The sequence below is a fragment of the Homalodisca vitripennis genome, chromosome X (genome assembly GCF_021130785.1).
Source record: "Homalodisca vitripennis isolate AUS2020 chromosome X, UT_GWSS_2.1, whole genome shotgun sequence".
Lineage (NCBI taxonomy): Eukaryota > Metazoa > Arthropoda > Insecta > Hemiptera > Cicadellidae > Homalodisca > Homalodisca vitripennis.
This window is the reverse complement of record NC_060215.1, coordinates 93,142,612-93,159,994: the sequence shown is the minus strand read 5'-3', so window position 1 is coordinate 93,159,994 and position 17,383 is coordinate 93,142,612. Positions and strand designations below refer to the sequence as shown.

Genomic DNA, 17,383 nt, shown 5'->3' with positions numbered 1-17,383 from the left:
TAGAATAATAATAATATGGCTACAATATTCATGATATACTATAAAGCATTTGACCATTTTGTAAATTCGCCACTAGTTGTAAATTGATGATAAAAAACTAACACATCTGACTAGATAAATCGTAAAAAAAAACTAACACATCTGACTAGATAAATCGTATCTTCTCGGCTATTTGTATACTGTATTACGGGCATATATTTATGTAGAAATAGAAATATATTTGATATTTGGAAATACAATAAAACTATGTTGTTGCATAAAACCTATTTTTAGACTTCATCGCAATAATATTATACATGTAACATATTAAAGATAATTCACAATCAAACCCACTACCACGCTTACATCTTAATTCCACTAAAATCTCAATTATGCGGTCTTGCAACGATTGTACATGGTTTTTTGGAACATTCAGAATTTAATCCTCCGAGACTGTCCATGAATATGCCAACATAGTAAAATGCCTTAGACATTAAAAGTTGTGAGATTTGAGCTTTCTTAGGTCAGACATTTTTTACACTTTCAGTAAGATGATTGACTTAACTGAGCCGAACATAAGAAGGAAAGTGTTCAAATACGACAATTCTATGTCGCTGCACCCTATAACTGCCTTTGCCCTTAGTTTCATTCGAATAAATATCCCTTCACTAGCGTAACTCTCATTTGAATCTGTAATAGAGTTGTCCTCTATCTCATGTATGTACAAATTTCAATATTTCCAGACCCATGAAAGCGTCTCCATATCCATGAAAGGTTGCGTAGGCAAATAAATAACTAAACTACTTGAACTAATATTAAGGCAGAAATAGTCAATGTAAGTGTCCCAGGTCCAAAATATATCCTCTAAAACTTCATCACCCAACAAAACAATGGTTATGACTTCCTCGTCTCCCCAACGAAGGCAAAGTTTCATGAGATTAGATTTTGTACGGTTTGTTTTGAGATGGATTTCAAGAAAAAATGTCATACATCAATACATTTGGATAAAGTTATTGATGTGCTGCTCTTATAAAAAAAACTTTAAAATAGTGAGAATAGTGCCATCTCCATAATAAGTCATATTTTCTTCTCGATTGAAAATTTCAGACTACTGGAATATTACAGAAATAATAATGGGAAAAGAATGAATACTTGTGGGGCATCTTGAGTCATTTTTTGATGGTAGAGCATTACCCACTTGCACATATTGGTCTTTATCAAAAACATGTGATGTGAGCTACATGTGCGGCAGGATGCGAACACCACATACACTCAACATCTGCACTGTATACCATAAAGCATTCTGAGGCTGAGCACAAGTTCATGCTTCTTCAAACTATCACGATACATTCAAGAATTGTTGTAACCACATAAATGTTTTATTTGTTTTTCCGAAATCCAAACTAATTTTCGTTGTATATTTGAAACCTTTAAAAAATTCCGCAATTTGTATAAGAACATCTTTTTAGAAAACTTTTAAGACTGGTAACACAAAAATTTATAATTTTTTGCTAGGCAAGTGACGTCCCTTTTTAAAGATATAAATAACGTTAGCAGTTTTCAATATATTTGGCTTTATAAAAACACCAAAAAGGGTATTTTTAGTGTTTTCAAAATGTACCTGCACCAAAGTTTGAGTAAACAGTTGATATTCTATTGCCATATCACATGACTTTTTTGTGTTCATTTTTAAGATGTCATAAACCAAGATACACAATCCAAAATACAGATTTTAAGTTCAAAATAAAATACGAAAACAACAAAAGCAATGCGAGGCCTTCCCACCATAGATTGCTACGTTGACACAAGCAATGTTTGTGACTGGCTCTGAAGATCAAATGAGGACAGTACTGCAGTATCCGTTATTTTTTACCAAACAAAGTTATGTTCATTCAGAAAAATCCGACTATCCGGTGCGCTTGAAGTCTATAAACAATCGGATCACAACGAATCTTTCAAATACGAGTAGAAGAACTGTGTCGTACGGTGATGTGCTTTCTTCTCAAACAACTAACGAACGACGAGCTCTTCACGGCGAGTATTTACAATGACAGTGCGCGCGCCGCGCCGCACCGCTTTCTGCTGAATCACACGAGTATCGTGAACACGTCACTTTACTAGGTAACATAATATTTGCCGTTGCCAGATACTGGTGTCAAATTTTATATTATATCTTGTTTTATATTATATAAAATTGGCAGTACAGTAGGAAACAGACGGTACATGTAAATATCTAACACTAATATATTTTTCTTCCATAATATCAGAAGATACATCATAGTCATATTAAATTATAAGACGTATTATCATTTATTCTCATTTTCATATTAATTTCTTTCTAAAGCCCTAATTGTTGAAACTGTTACTATTTTGTAAACTAGTTGCCAGAATCACAAAAATGATTTGTGATTTGTAAAGTGTTTCAGTCCAGGTGCCTAAAGGATACGATACGGAGAATATTACCAGGTAGTTTACAACTGTGAGATGTATATGATATAGTTATAATTGCTAAGAATGAAACCTGTATGCAGTTTATTTGTAAAGTAACACATTTTATAATATGCTACGATGTAGGAGGTTTATAAATCAAGAACATTTAAATGTAATTTTCTGCTTTGTATCCTTGGTGGAAGTAAGTTGGTTTTAATGGAAAAGACATTTTTTGTATACTTCCACATAAAATTTATTAAAATAGCGCTTTCGCCGGTTAAGGCATCATCAGTTTGACATTGTTTACAGAAAAAAACATATGTGTAAAATAGAATAAACATACGATAAAATAGAATAAAATTTAAAACTAACTGTAAAGACCAAAAAACTAATAAATTATAAAAGAATTATGTAGAAAAATATGGTTTGCAATTCATAATTTTGGAATGGATTTCTTTTTTCACTAGTGGTAGAAAAATATCACTGAAATTTACGGAAGGTTGGGAAATACAATGACTGTAAACAATGTCAAACTGATGATACCTTAACCGGCGAAAGCGCTATTTTAATAAATTTTATGTGGAAGTATACAAAAAATGTCTTTTCCATTAAAACCAACTTACTTCCACCAAGGATACAAAGCAGAAAATTACACTAAAAATGTCTTTTCCATTAAAATTTAAATGTAACTCGAAACTATGCCTCTCTCTCTCTCTCACTCTGTGTGTGTGTGTGTGTGTGTGTGTGTGTGTGTGTGTGTGTGTGTCAACATTTCCAAAAAAATCCACTAAATAATTGAAACCGTCTCTGAAGCAGGTATATACAAGTATATAACTGTATATTAGGTCGACAATTTTTATGCATTTAGAACTCACATAACTTATAAATTACCCAAAACTTGTTAGACCTTTGGTCCGTTATGGTATTGGTCAAAGAAGTTAGCAACATTTCTTTTTAAAGAAACGCAACTGTATGTTTTCAATATCGCACTTATCGCAATAATCGCTTTTGTGATTGTACACAGTTTGATCATAGTTTACCGCATAAATAAGATATTTTTATGGATAACAAATAATTATATGAGATAAAGAGAAATTCAGTTGCATGTAAAGAAATCTTATTTAATTTATAAACACACACTCCATTAATTATAACATTTTATTTTTGTGAGGCCTTTCGTGTTCAATGAACACATCATCAGACCCACGTGTTCAATGAACACGAAATGCCTCACAAAAATAAAATTTTATAATTAATGGAGTATCTGTTTATAAATTAAGAATTTGATTCCAATAAGAAAAAAGCTAGTAGAATGTAGAAATCGTATTATTTAAAATCAGATCATCAATGTACAAAATTCTACCAGCAAAAAAAGGGGGAGTTAAATGATTAAAGGTTAGTGTTTACCCTGAGATGTTGTAAGGTACAGAACCGCTTCTTATTCTCCATAATAAAATCCTTGAGCGGCGATAGACCATGTAAGAAGAAGACGACTTCATTTTTAATTGAGAAAAACTTCAATCAAAAGTAAAAGACAGGTTAACTAACGAATTTATAAAATTACCGCATTTAACTATATGGAATATGGAACAGGGAAGAACTTTAATTTGTGCAACAATGGATGGCTCAGAAGTTTTATGCCGTGGATAGGAACAACGGATAGGACCAGAGGTGGCACCACTTAGTAGGCGGTTGACAACTCGAGAAAGTGTCTGCAGATTGGCCGGCACGGGCACGAGCACGTACACATTCTGGGGACAACGGACATCCCCATTCAACTGTCTGTTTCTGATCTGCCGTTAAACTGCGGAAACACGCCGTAACTCCTGTACAATTGATAGACCTGCACTATTTCTGACTCTGCATGGACTTTCCAATTACCCAAAGTATCGATCAACTATTAAACTAACTATTTTTACATTTTGAGTTTTAATGTTATTGTAAATCTTAAAATGCTAGGTATCATACATTATTGGATTGTAGTTGATTATCAGATATGAAAGTACACAGTTAAAGGGAATAGATAAGAACAAAATCGTAATAGCTTTATAGTAACTTTAAAATGTAAAGTAAATATTAAAGGGCTATATATTTAATATACATTAATCTAAGAATAATTCGAGAAATACAATGATTGAATTAGTTTTCAAAATATATAGACCAAAACTATTAAGTACTCTATTTATTACACTCATTCAATGGCAGGCAAATATTTTTCAATGGGTAAGAAACATTGCATTACAAAGCCATACATTGAGTAATTTCAAGGGAATTTTCGGGGTTTTGTTATATCTCTAACATTACCATCTCTAGGCAGAACTGAAAAACAAAGCGCGAACCTAACAAATCACAGAATTAAAAAAAATACAAATAAAAAAAACACATGATGGGTAGATTGCATTTACGATGATCATGGCCACATAAACAAAAAAGATTTTGGTGTAAAGATTAAATTAATTCTTCTGATGAAATTCCACGAACGAATTTTTTAACGAGAAGTAGTGTGTAGGTTGTAGGTTAACAGATATGTAAACTAAATATATACGTAAACAAATCACACCTTTTAGGGACCTTTTACCTCACTTTTATGACAGAACAGTGTCACGCCGGTATAGTATGTGTATTATGAGTGAATCGTGGAGTAACAGATCCTACTTTTGTGACAGACCAGTGTCACGCCGGTAGAGTGGGCGTATTATGAGTGAATCGAGGAGTAACAGATCCAAATTTCACTAATTTTGTAACAGACCCGTTTTCAAGCCGGTGTAGTATCTGTATTATGAGTGAATTGTGGAGTAACAAATCCAAACTCCCCTACTTTTGTGACAGACCAGTGTCACGCCGGTAGAGTGGGCGTATTATGAGTGAATCGTGGTGTAACAGATCCAAATTCCACTACTTTTGTAACAGACCCATTATCAAGCCGGTGTACAATGTGTATTATGAGTGAATAGTGGAGTAACAGATCCAAACTCCCCTACTTTTGTGACAGACCAGTGTCACGCCGGTAGAGCGGGCGTATTATGAGTGAATCGTGGTGTAACAGATCCAAATTCCACTACTTTTGTAACAGACCCATTATCAAGCCGGTGTACAATGTGTATTATGAGTGAATAGTGGAGTAACAGATCCAAATTTCACTACGTTTGTACAGACCCGTTATAAAGCCGGTATATTATGAGTGAATCGTGGAGTAACATAACCAAATGCCACTACTTTTGTGACAGAACAGTGTCACGCCGGTATAGTATGTGTATTATGAGTGAATCGTGGTGTAACAGATCCAAAACTACACTACTTTTGTGACAGACCAGTGTCACGCCGGTAGAGTGGGTGTATTATGTGTATCTGGGAGTGACAGCTCTGAAGAACGCGCACGATGTCCCGGTTAGGCAAGTATCCTGTGCGTCACTCGAGGTGTAACATCCGAGACTTGCATCATCCTACCCGCCCGGACACTGACCGCATGTCGTACTGTCCTCAAGCTCGAGCTGAGGTCTGAGTCACTGCCTCCCGGACCTTATTAGTCCAATGTTTGCTTTACTGACACCCAAAATGAAGAAAACTGGGATGTTTACAAGCTAGTCCGTGTTTTACCAGTCCGCCTTGCTTTCACCATCGACATTCTGAAGTATCTAGCGCATCGTCACGTCTTTAATATGATTTATCTTTATGATTTACAGCGGCAACTCATTCAATTTGATCACGAACCAGAGAAAATATTACATGAACCGATGTTTTTCTTTTGCTGACTATCATATGCTCGACCATCAAAATGATTCTAAGGGTTTACAAAATAGATATTGGCAAAATAAAACTTCACATATTAAAATGTTTATACTTTTATTCATAAAGACGAACAACAATAGGTAAAATACTTGTATACTAACAACTGAATGAATTTGTGTACATCTAAAGAGACTTAGAAAATTTTCGATAGTATTGATGAGGACATAGTGTAAAAGAAAACATACGAAATTTATTCAATGCCCCATCTTTCATTTTCGCCAGACAGAAAAAACTATTGATGATTTATGTTTGTAAAGGTTTCTACTCGATAGCATTTTATGTCCATATTCTCATTTCCGGGACTAGACGATTTCTCTACCCGCGGATTTCATTATTACAGGGAATTTCACTTACCCCAAAATCTTTTAACTGACATTTGTATTTAATGCAAATCTTCTCTAACCGGTTTATACCGAGGCGATATTGCAACGCAAGGTTCGTGACCTGAATCAAGCCGATCTTTAGGAAGAGTCAGGTCCTTATGCAACACGTCATTCCACAGCGTTCAGTTGAAAAACACAACAGTGGGACCCAGTTCGGAACATATGCATCATTGTAACATACATAACATATTACGCAAGACCGATCAATTCTGTTATACAATGGTCTAAATAATATATTAGGCGCACATAGTGAGAACAAATTTGAAAAAATCTAGAGATGGAATGGGTTTATTAATGATTGGGAGACAATGAGTGACTGGCTCCAAAAGCCACAATCTCACTCCTCAGAGAAACCACATAACTTGTAAACGTGGGAACCCGACGATGATGCTCCTCTTTCAAACCATTCTGTAATTACTTCCTCAATCATAGTTTTCTTCTTAACTTTTACAATCTATACTTATAATATAGTATACATACACGTAAATAAGTTTTTTAGTTAAGATATTACAAGAAATGTTTGAGACGTCACCGATGACTAAGAAATATGTAGAAAAGGTTCAGGCAGAGTGTACATTTTTTGAGCAGAGTGCAAGGTGAAGTCGGCCCCATTATTAGCTTTATTGTGCACGTACCCGTGGCCAAACAACTGTACGAAGATGCTATCACGCAGAACAAAGTGGAAAGATGGCGCTGATAAAAAGTGGTAAACTTGCGCTATCTCGACGATCTAAATTTCTAAACCCCAAGCCCTACACACACTAGCTGTCTCACGCACGGAAAACAATTTGTAATGTATTAACAAACCATTTAAAATCATTAGCCATAACATTTAAGATTAAAAACGTGCACTTTCATTAACGTATATCTCATACCGCTTTAAGTATCGATCGTAGGAGCAGGCATTACAAAACACGACATAGGAAACCTAACCTCGCAAGAGATTCAACTGTTCATTTTAGAAATGTTAATGCAAACCCAAATTATACACCTTCTTTGCAATGGTCGAACGATAGTACAGCTTTTTTTATATTAGACGTTTTGGACATGGGAAGTACAGTACCAATACTAGTAAACTTTAAGTATGGAGAGAGGTGATGTTTAGATTATTCCTATTGTACTAAATTATTGTACATCAATTCGATTTCATAATTTCCTTAATTTCTCTGCAGTATTTTGGGTCTAACAGAATACGGCTGAAAAGATAAACAAAAATATCCAACATATTTAATTTATTTATCAATGAACTGAAAATCAAATAACAATGGATCCGTACGTTAATGTATTGTCCAAATATGGTTAATAAATTCCAGAAAATATTTGTGTAACTCCGTACTATTACTGACAACAGTGCAACGAAAGCACGATCCAGACTGTAATGAATTTCTCAGAAGTCGGTACTTTGGTATTATCCGGAAGCCAATACGTCAATTTATACTATTTCTTATTAGGCTGTATAAGTAAGTAGATACATTTAAGTATTATAAATAGAAAAAGTTAATGTTAGCATTTACGAGCGTTCACGTGATTTGAGCTTGAATTTAGGTACTATCTCGAAGTATGTTTTTCTAACTGCGCCGCCGAACCCCGCTCTGATGTCAAGGGGCATTTCCGATCGATACTTTCCCGACCTCAGATCACGTTTCAGATCGTCCAACTTTTCCCAAGTCTGATCAAGTTGGACGATCTTGCACGTGGACTTAGGTACCGATCGGAAATGGCCCTGGCAATCGGTGGGAGCTTTGTTGGCGCCTTCGGAGCCGCCCTGCATTTGCTGACGTTAATATAAAAACATCCTCGAGATAGTACCCAAATTCAATCTCAGATCACGGGCGCGCTCGTAAAAGGTTAACTTTCTTTAACTTTGGTAACCAGTAACATATTTATGATAACCCAATATAAACCTACTTCTATCGCGTAACAACGAATAGTTTTGATAAGGAGACAGGGACCCGGAAGTCTACCCAGGAGCCGTGGAAGACCTATGGAGGAAAACTGAATGTCGCACGTAGTCGTGTACCGTGTTGGTATTAAAATGTGAGCCGTGGCGGAATGCGAGTATTGGGCATCTTCTCGCCTTACGTAATACCCGCAGCAGACTTCGATTCTGACAGACATAACTAAGCTTGTTGTTACGTCATCCCGTCAAGTCCTCGGTTCCCTAGGCGTCTACCATGAGCCTTGCCAATTTGGTGGGATATAATATATACAATCAGCATCGGCTTGGCGCACCGCACCGCAACCCAGGTCGCGTTAAATGCTTCCTGCAGTTATGAGATGCAGGCCTACGCTGTTCTTAAAAGCTGCTGGATGGCTTAGAGGAAGTAACTTCACCATCGCCTTGATCAGGCGTGCTTTTACCTAAATGGCGGCGGAAAAAGAGTTGAAAATGCCAAAAAATTAACTTTAACAAAGGACAATACTGATTTATCGGTTATTCAAAAATGTTCATGGATGGGTCTCCTCCAACGAAAAATTGTTGCAATTGAGGTTTTAGCGAATACCCCTTGACTGCAGTACTGCTTTTAAACCCCAAAACACAAACCCATTTATTAAATCAAGTTGGTTATAAATTACGAAATTACACTTATACCTCATAACATTTCTTACAATACTCTTGCGGTATTTGGATTCTGAAGGACAGGCACTTAGAATACATGAAAATTAGTTAATAATAATTATGCTATCTAATATAGTTTTTTTTCTTAGGTGTTTCCTATATTTATAAAGGCTAATAAGTCTTATACCTAAAAATTGTGTAGTGTTTGCTATGATTATTTCATGTAAATGTTGCAAGGAATAGGTATCACTAAGTATATATCTTGATACCAATATGCTCAGTTAAGATTTACGAAATAGTAAACTGAATAAAATTTTATTTAACTAGACAATAAATCTACTGATATTGTATCTTTTTTATTTATAATTTAATGGAATTGTGACACATAACAATGTATACTTTATGTTGTTATTATTATTATTTTACTTAGTTAATAAAGTGGCGTTGCGCTTCACATTTACTGAAATAATCGTTTAAAACTAATGGCTGAACAATATTTGTTAAGAAGAAAGTTACAACTGCGTTACATGATAAGATGGATCTTTCTTAGTGTAATTACTAAACTTTCTGATGGGGCGTTATTTGTTTGCAGAAAACGAAGAAGACGTCACGGACCAACAGTAAGTTGTCTAATCTACTCGTAATATTCCAAGTAAGCAGTAATTTCTATGCACTAATAGCTTAGCCACGAGTTCGACATTGTCTCCGGGTGTACAACACAGATGGGAATGTACGTGATTACGGGTCTTGCTTTAATAGCATGTTATGCTCTTGAGTTATGTAATTCGAGTACGTTAGGTAAGTAGCCCGACATGTAAACTTTGGTACTTCCAGAAGGACAATTCCAAGTCCACGGCCTTCTGTATAGCTTGAATGTGAATCGGTAAAACTGTTAAGAGAATCGATTTCACATTCTTGCAGGCACAATTGATCAAGTAGTTTAGTTTTTATTGCGTGATGATTCTTTCTTTTCAACCAATCACGTGTGTTGCTCAAAATGATTTAAACCCTTTCTTAATAATACGTTCTTTATAAACCAAACTAATACACTGCATAATTTTTTCTAGTTGAAAATGTATTTGGGCAATCAAAGAAGTATGATTGTGGATAACATTTTGGGGGATAGATAATAAAGAACACAGATAGAGGTGAATAGAACAGTTTACAAGATTTTATACAAAGTATTACAAAATTTTCAAGAGTGTATTCGTCCAAAAAAAAAACTTTTTTAAAAACGTTGACTCGCGTTGAAATAATGATGCAAAGTACTTTAATGTCGTTATTTAATACTCAATTTCGAAAATACTTCTTCGTTTCGACAACAAAAATAATAACTGAACAACATTTTTTTCAGAAAGAACAACACTTGCTGTATCGGAAGAAATATACCTGTTTCAAAGAGATTTCAAGCACCCGGGCCGAATCAGGTTGTGAGCAGTGGGTTTATGAAGGAACAGCGCAGTCGGCACAGGTAGTGTGCGCGAGTGTGCCTCTAGCCTGGAATGGTGCGGTCTGTGCTCAGGGACACGAACTCTGATGACAGTGTGACCCGAGTGGTATCGGTATGGTGGATCTGACGACGGTGGTAGTGAGTTCCCTGAAAGCGGCAACAGGCCTGGTAGGTATCAACAAACTCTGGTTTATCCCGACGTTCCTGGCCGCCTTGGCCTACTACAACTATGACCTGTACGATCCGGAGAGCCGACCCATCAACATCAAAACAGCGGAGATCCTGCCAGAATATGACTTCATCGTCATCGGGGGCGGGTCCGCCGGTAGCGTCATGGCCAACAGGTAATACCATTACCTTTATTATCAATAATAGAGTATACAAGCGACACAGGAGCTATAAAATAATGGAACGGATTAAGGCCTCTTTCATTAGATTTGTATAAACCGTCAGACCCCTTGTGAACCTATCATCAGGATTTAATAAGGTTCACAAATAGGGAATCAGACATCGTGGACTCATTTAATTTAACTTTAAATGCGCCAGAAACCACACTGATTCCTGTATGGAATGAAGTCATTTCAAAGTGATCTAATCTAACAAGCACTTAAAATACAAACTTCATTGTAAAAGTACTTTTGCATCTTTGAGAAGAGGATACCCATTTGCAAATAGCTTGAATCTTTGTACATTCATAGTAATAATACGCATTGAAAAGATAACAGGTTTTCCATAATTTCATAACATTTTCCATCCTTATATGTTACAAAAATATAACACTATGTTTCAAGGAAAAGAACATATCCTCTTCTTCGGGTATCAAAAACCTTATAGCATAAGAATAAACATACGCAATCCTTACACATTTTTAATATGCAGTAATAAATAATACATGTTGCTATGCAACATTTCCTTGTATTTCTGTTAACAGTATTGTTTTTTTTCGAGACCCTTCCCATGTTTCCATTGTAAATTAATTTTTATTTCATATTAATAGATAAACTTTACGATAATGAACTCATCCAATTACTTTACAGCAAACGAAAGTGCAAAAGAAAGTCGCTTAAGTCATGCATTAATTAACTATTTTGTCTACAATTGTATGTCGGGATTTCTTGGTATTCAAAGATGCACAAATAATTTATCTCAACCTATAATTAATACGAAACACAAGAAGTATTGCCAATCGTATAAAGTCTTGCACGGAGTGAGCGAATGTGCAAGAATATCTGTTTGCACGCAAGGCGCCCGGCCAAGTAGATACACGAATACATAGACGCCTGGGCGCTCTCACCAACCCGCCATACACGTACTGAATAGAACTATTCAGAGAACGCTGTTGGTAGAAAGTTCTACAGCATTTAGACTTCTGTGTGACACAGTTACTAATTCTATATTGTTGTCCCATGATTGTATGCGGAAGCAGTTTAAGCACGATGCACAATATGACCTAAATAACACACAACCGAGTTGTTCATGTCCGTGAGTTGAGTAAAGAAACTGAAAATGTGGGTAAGGAAAGGAGTACTAGTGATGGTACCTCCTTCACGACAAGCCCGTCAAAGAGATATAGTCTCTGAAGAGGAACGCCCAATGCAATTGTGATTAACGTTTCACTGGAAATATTGGACTAAGGTTTTGTTCTTTCCTGGCGGCGAGCAATACTAATCTTTCCGTAAATTGAGTAAATTTTATACGCTGGACTACACCACATAAACACAGACTGAATGCCATCTGAGGGTTGCGGAACGCTATTTCCTCAGCTGCGCATGCGCATTATGCGCTTCACACTTATGTGTGTCACTATCATGGTATGTGCGGAGTTATAGCTATCCAACGAAAAAAATTAAACCAATTCAGAAATATCCAAACGTGGATCGGCAACACAATTCGAACAATGTACAGATAACATAAAGAGCTAAATTATAATGAAAATTATGACTAAGTGGGGGGAGGGGGGATCATGTTCTCAAAGTTTTAAATTATGTAAAAGCAGTAAATATTTAACGCTGTCTTTTTTATCTCCAATCTTTAAACTATTAGAGGGGAGACGGGGTATTTTATTCTCACCCTGCATATATTTAAATTAGATTATCGTTATAAAACGGACTTGATCAATATTTATCTAACTCATAAGGCTTTAACACTTTCACGTAATAATTAAAACACCTGCTGCTTCAGGCTGACGGAGACCCCGGAATGGAAGGTACTGTTGCTGGAAGCCGGAGGACAGGAAACCGAGTTGACGGACGTACCAGCCCTGTCTCTGTACCTCCACAAGAGCAGGTTCGACTGGAAGTACCGCACCCAGCCGCAGTCGACCGCCTGCCAAGCCATGAAAGACCGTCGCTGTTGCTGGACTCGCGGCAAGGTATGGAACAACCTCGATCATAGATCCAACAGATGTTTTCTTCATCCCGAAGTTTAATGTTTTACGTAATTATGTACATGAAATGAAGCCTCGGGCATTAGTTCTTTGCGGGAAAAGGAGAGCACCGCATCATACTAAAAAATATATCTACAAATTATTGCAGAATAATGAGTAAAAAAACTAGAGTTCGTTAAAGGTATTTGATGAATCCCGAAGGATAACACTGTGACACGATAAAAAAGATGATACTTAAGTGTTTTTACGGTTGAAACAAAACTACAATAATCGATGAAATGACCAGGTAATCGGAGGTTCGAGCGTGCTCAACACCATGTTGTACGTGCGGGGAAACCGCAGAGACTACGACAACTGGGCCGCCATGGGCAATGAAGGCTGGAGCTACGATGAGGTGCTACCGTACTTCATGAAATCGGAGGACCAGAGGAACCCCTACTTGGCGAGGAACACCAAGTACCATGCCACTGGCGGCTACCTCACAGTACAGGACTCACCATGGAACACGCCTCTCGGTATGTTGCTGGAACTAGTTTTATAGAAATACGACCGCGGTCTCTTAACCAGATCGCATAAATAGGGTTGGTTAATACATCCTAGCCGGTGATTTACCTATGTTAATATCCTGCGACTAATAGATGAACTTTCAGGATCAATTTCATCCGAATCCATCCATATTTCTTGACCACCAAAAAGAGAACTAGATATTTTCGCACTTAGCACTGTTAGCAAACACTAAGTAATATTCTTATTTGTGCTCCCTCCAAACAGCCGGCAGACGAGGGCAGACCTCGTCTCTTTTGAAAACGAAAGAAATCAAGTGTCCACACCACCAGAAACTGAAATGTTTTATAACCAACGATTCAATGAAAACCACTGCCTAATAGGAAAAATATGTTGCATGAAATTCCTGTTGCACCACAAGAGTAGCCCATAAATAGTTACCATCTTCACTGGTCGTGGCGATAAACGCTAAATCTTACGGCAATATTTCTTTGAGGAGGGATCTAAATAATCTATTTAAACTTAATACTAAACCTGTAAAGAAATATATCTCTGCAAGCCTGGCCATTTAGCATGATTAATGTACATAGTTCTCTTTATTTAATATTTTAATACTCGATTATCGCAAGAAACTGGTTTTCTATACTCATACAAAGTCCAAACAATATATCTTAGAACTAAATGTATTAAACAACAATGTATTTTCCACAACCCAGGCTTGCATTGATATGTCTCGTATTTTAGCAAATAATATACGTACGATTACTTAGTGTCCGTGTGTAACTTTCTGAACCAAAGAGTGACACACGATGTTGATTAATGCATTAATTATTGTTATTTTCGAAGTAAAATTGGCAAAGAATACGTTTGTTTCGTATGTTTTCTATTGTTATTAACAAGTTGAAAACTGTTAGAAGCAGTACTTGACTTACCGTGTATATAAAACACATTTTTTGAACCGCATGAAAACACATTGTTGATAACTCTAGTACGAATAATTCGTCGTACACTTTAAATAACTGAGCCAAATTAAACCCTCCTCATTTTACAAAAATTAACTTTGTAATATTATATTGACCAATTTAATTACGGTACTTTTCCAATGCTCTATTAGGATAAAACTTGTCCACTCGTCCGTTACTCTATTGGTTGACTGTTTTGTATATTTGAACTTCTTCCCATATGCAATAAAGTATTTGTACTGCACATTTATTCTGCCAACACATTTTTAAAATGTTGGTAAAAATACTAACTTTACAAATATTAGTAACTTTGAAGTAACAAACCAAATATGTTAAGTTTTAATACGCCCATTGATTTAAAATCTATATCTGCCCATGTTCGAACAAACAAAGAAGTGAATTTTCCCGTCCTTAAACTTAGTATGACTAACTAAGATAGTCAACCAATTAAAGATTAATTCCGTATTAAATACTTATACACAATGTGTATTCTTAACCCTAGTTTTCAATTTATATTTATGTATTTTTTTAGATTTTTTGAAGTACTACGAGAACAAAGAGTAAATAAAAGCTAGTAAAGAATTTGTATGATCAATTTTAACTTGTGCATTATCCCGTAATCAATAACTAGCATTAGATTGGGAGCACAAATGAGAAATTAATGACAAGAACCTCTGAGCGAAAATTTCTTCTTGATGATGGAGAAAGTGGGGTCGGCCGAGAGGGGCTGTTGTTGCAAGGTGCCATAGTGACGGAAGGTGTACCTCATAATTTACCTGTCACAATACCGGTTATGGAAATGGATTACCCCGTAATGCACAGACATGCAGTTTCATAAAACGTAATAGTGATGCACTTCTAGTGTAGTGTGCATAATACCGGGAACTACTCGTATCCGCGCGGGCTCATCAAGTCTTGCGGCACTCGACACATGATACCTCTGACATTACAGCTTCTTGCACTAGCGGCGAGGGTACCCAGAGTATGATAGTGTACAGGTTCTTTACTGTGTCAGTTACTTGGGAAACACGTTAAGTGTGTATTTGCTAACATATAATCTTCTTATTGTACAAACTACACTTGTGTGATCATTACTAGTACTAATAACGTAATGGCCAAGACCATTATAACTACGATTTGGCCTTTTTCCGACTAAAAAAATATTCATAAAAATATCTTATACAGGTTTTGTTGGATCAGAATCTTGGAACAAGGGAGATTTTTTCATCATCAGTGATTCATCTCTACACCACAAAATCGTGTATACAAATAATAATTTGAAATGAAAAGAAATAATTAATTTATCAATCGATGTTGCAAATAAAACATTGTTTATTCCTCGTAAAGATAACGATGTTTGTTTTCCATCTTCTTATAAATTTAATACGTGACAAGTTGTGGTATGAAATAACTAGACTAGACTATTTGCAGGAATCGCCTTCCTCCAGGCAGGTGAAGAGATGGGGTACGAGATCCGAGACATCAACGGCGAACAGCAGACAGGTTACGCCCTCTACCAGTTCACGATGAGGCGAGGCTACAGATGCAGCACTGCCAAGGCGTTCCTGAACCCTATCAGACTCAGGCGCAACCTGCACGTGGCGCTGTGGACACACGTCACCAAGATCCTGATAGACCCGACCACTAAACGGGCCTACGGAGTCGAGTTCGTACGTGAAGGCATAAAGAAGCGCGTGCTGGCCCGCCGGGAGGTGATTCTGTCTGCAGGAGCCATCAATACTCCTCAGCTGCTGATGTTGTCAGGTAATCGTATGTCTCCTTTCAGGATTTTGAGGAAGGGGGAGGGTTTGGCATTTAGTACACTGCACTTAAAAAAATATACTTATCAACCTCCAATAGGTCCACTAATTTAAGGTTACTACATGTTTGATAAAACTATCTAATTGCAGCCATAATATAAGATCATAAAATAGAAACATCTCAATCTTATTTAACACACACAATTCTTCTGATTGGTGTGAATGCCGTATAATGTCAATGATAAACTTACTTCTACGTAACTCTAAATAAAATATTCTAAGTACCCCTTAGGTTAAATAATATTTATTTAGAATATCAAATGGTTTTTAGGTCAATGTTTTTAAATTTAAGTCATACAGTCTTTTGAAATAACTTCACTATATTCCTCCAAACTACTTCAAACACCTTCAAAGTTGTCATGAAACAAAAAATAATAATATTTCCTATTGTTCCTGTCTTTAGTATTTTAAAAGTGGCTGTGACTAAAATGAGTTTTAGAACTCTACAAACTAAACACAGACAACACCACCTTACCTACCACAACATTTCTCTCACATTTTCTTTAGTTCACTAAAATCTCTATTTTTCTCTAAAACGATAAAAACAATTGTGAGCTAATGTTGAATTCCTTCAGCAACAGTACAAATTAATAACAACTTTCGTCAAAGAAATGTCAGTATTGATTGTTTTAAGCTATGCCTTATTCTTTTAACGGCTATAAACACAAGTTTTTAAATATAAAGCTCTTCCCAACAATACTTTTGTATGAACAACTTACGACAGTTTCCTAGCAGATCGTCCTAGGTTTGATATAGAGTCGTGAGTAAAATTAGTACAAAGCGAATAACTTCGGTCTATTTGAAGACAAGAGAAAGTTCACGGTTCGGATCGTTGTCCAACTGCTGAGCAACCTTGACACCAATGAAATATGAAATCAGCAATTCATGTGAGTTCAAGTTCACCTAGAAATGTTGTGGTAATTCCTTGAATTGTGATTACTAATATGAGTATGTTCAATATAAGTCGTTATATACATTTAATAAGATGAAAGATATGTTTTGATGATGAATGAGATGATTTTTAGTTGATGACTGTTATTAACACACGAAAATAATTTCGAATGTTTGTTGGGACTGAATTGCGAACTGACAAACACTAGAAGCAATAGAAGCAAAGTTA

General features: G+C 36.1%; 2 protein-coding genes across 2 annotated transcripts in view; one reads left to right on the top strand and one right to left on the bottom strand.

Annotated features, from left to right (window-relative positions):
• The window catches only part of LOC124369504 (flotillin-2), a 428,795-nt gene that overhangs the window by 153,678 nt on the left and 257,734 nt on the right, over nt 1-17,383 (bottom strand). The window lies entirely within an intron of this gene.
• Nucleotides 1-17,383, top strand: part of LOC124369499 (glucose dehydrogenase [FAD, quinone]) — a 29,339-nt gene that overhangs the window by 4,071 nt on the left and 7,885 nt on the right. Inside the window, exons 2-6 of the mRNA XM_046827514.1 lie at nt 9,734-9,761; nt 10,496-10,935; nt 12,773-12,962; nt 13,264-13,492; nt 15,875-16,207. Of these exons, the coding sequence (XP_046683470.1) occupies nt 10,706-10,935; nt 12,773-12,962; nt 13,264-13,492; nt 15,875-16,207 (982 nt within the window). The 5' untranslated portion in view covers nt 9,734-9,761; nt 10,496-10,705. The remainder of the gene's footprint in view (nt 1-9,733; nt 9,762-10,495; nt 10,936-12,772; nt 12,963-13,263; nt 13,493-15,874; nt 16,208-17,383) is intronic.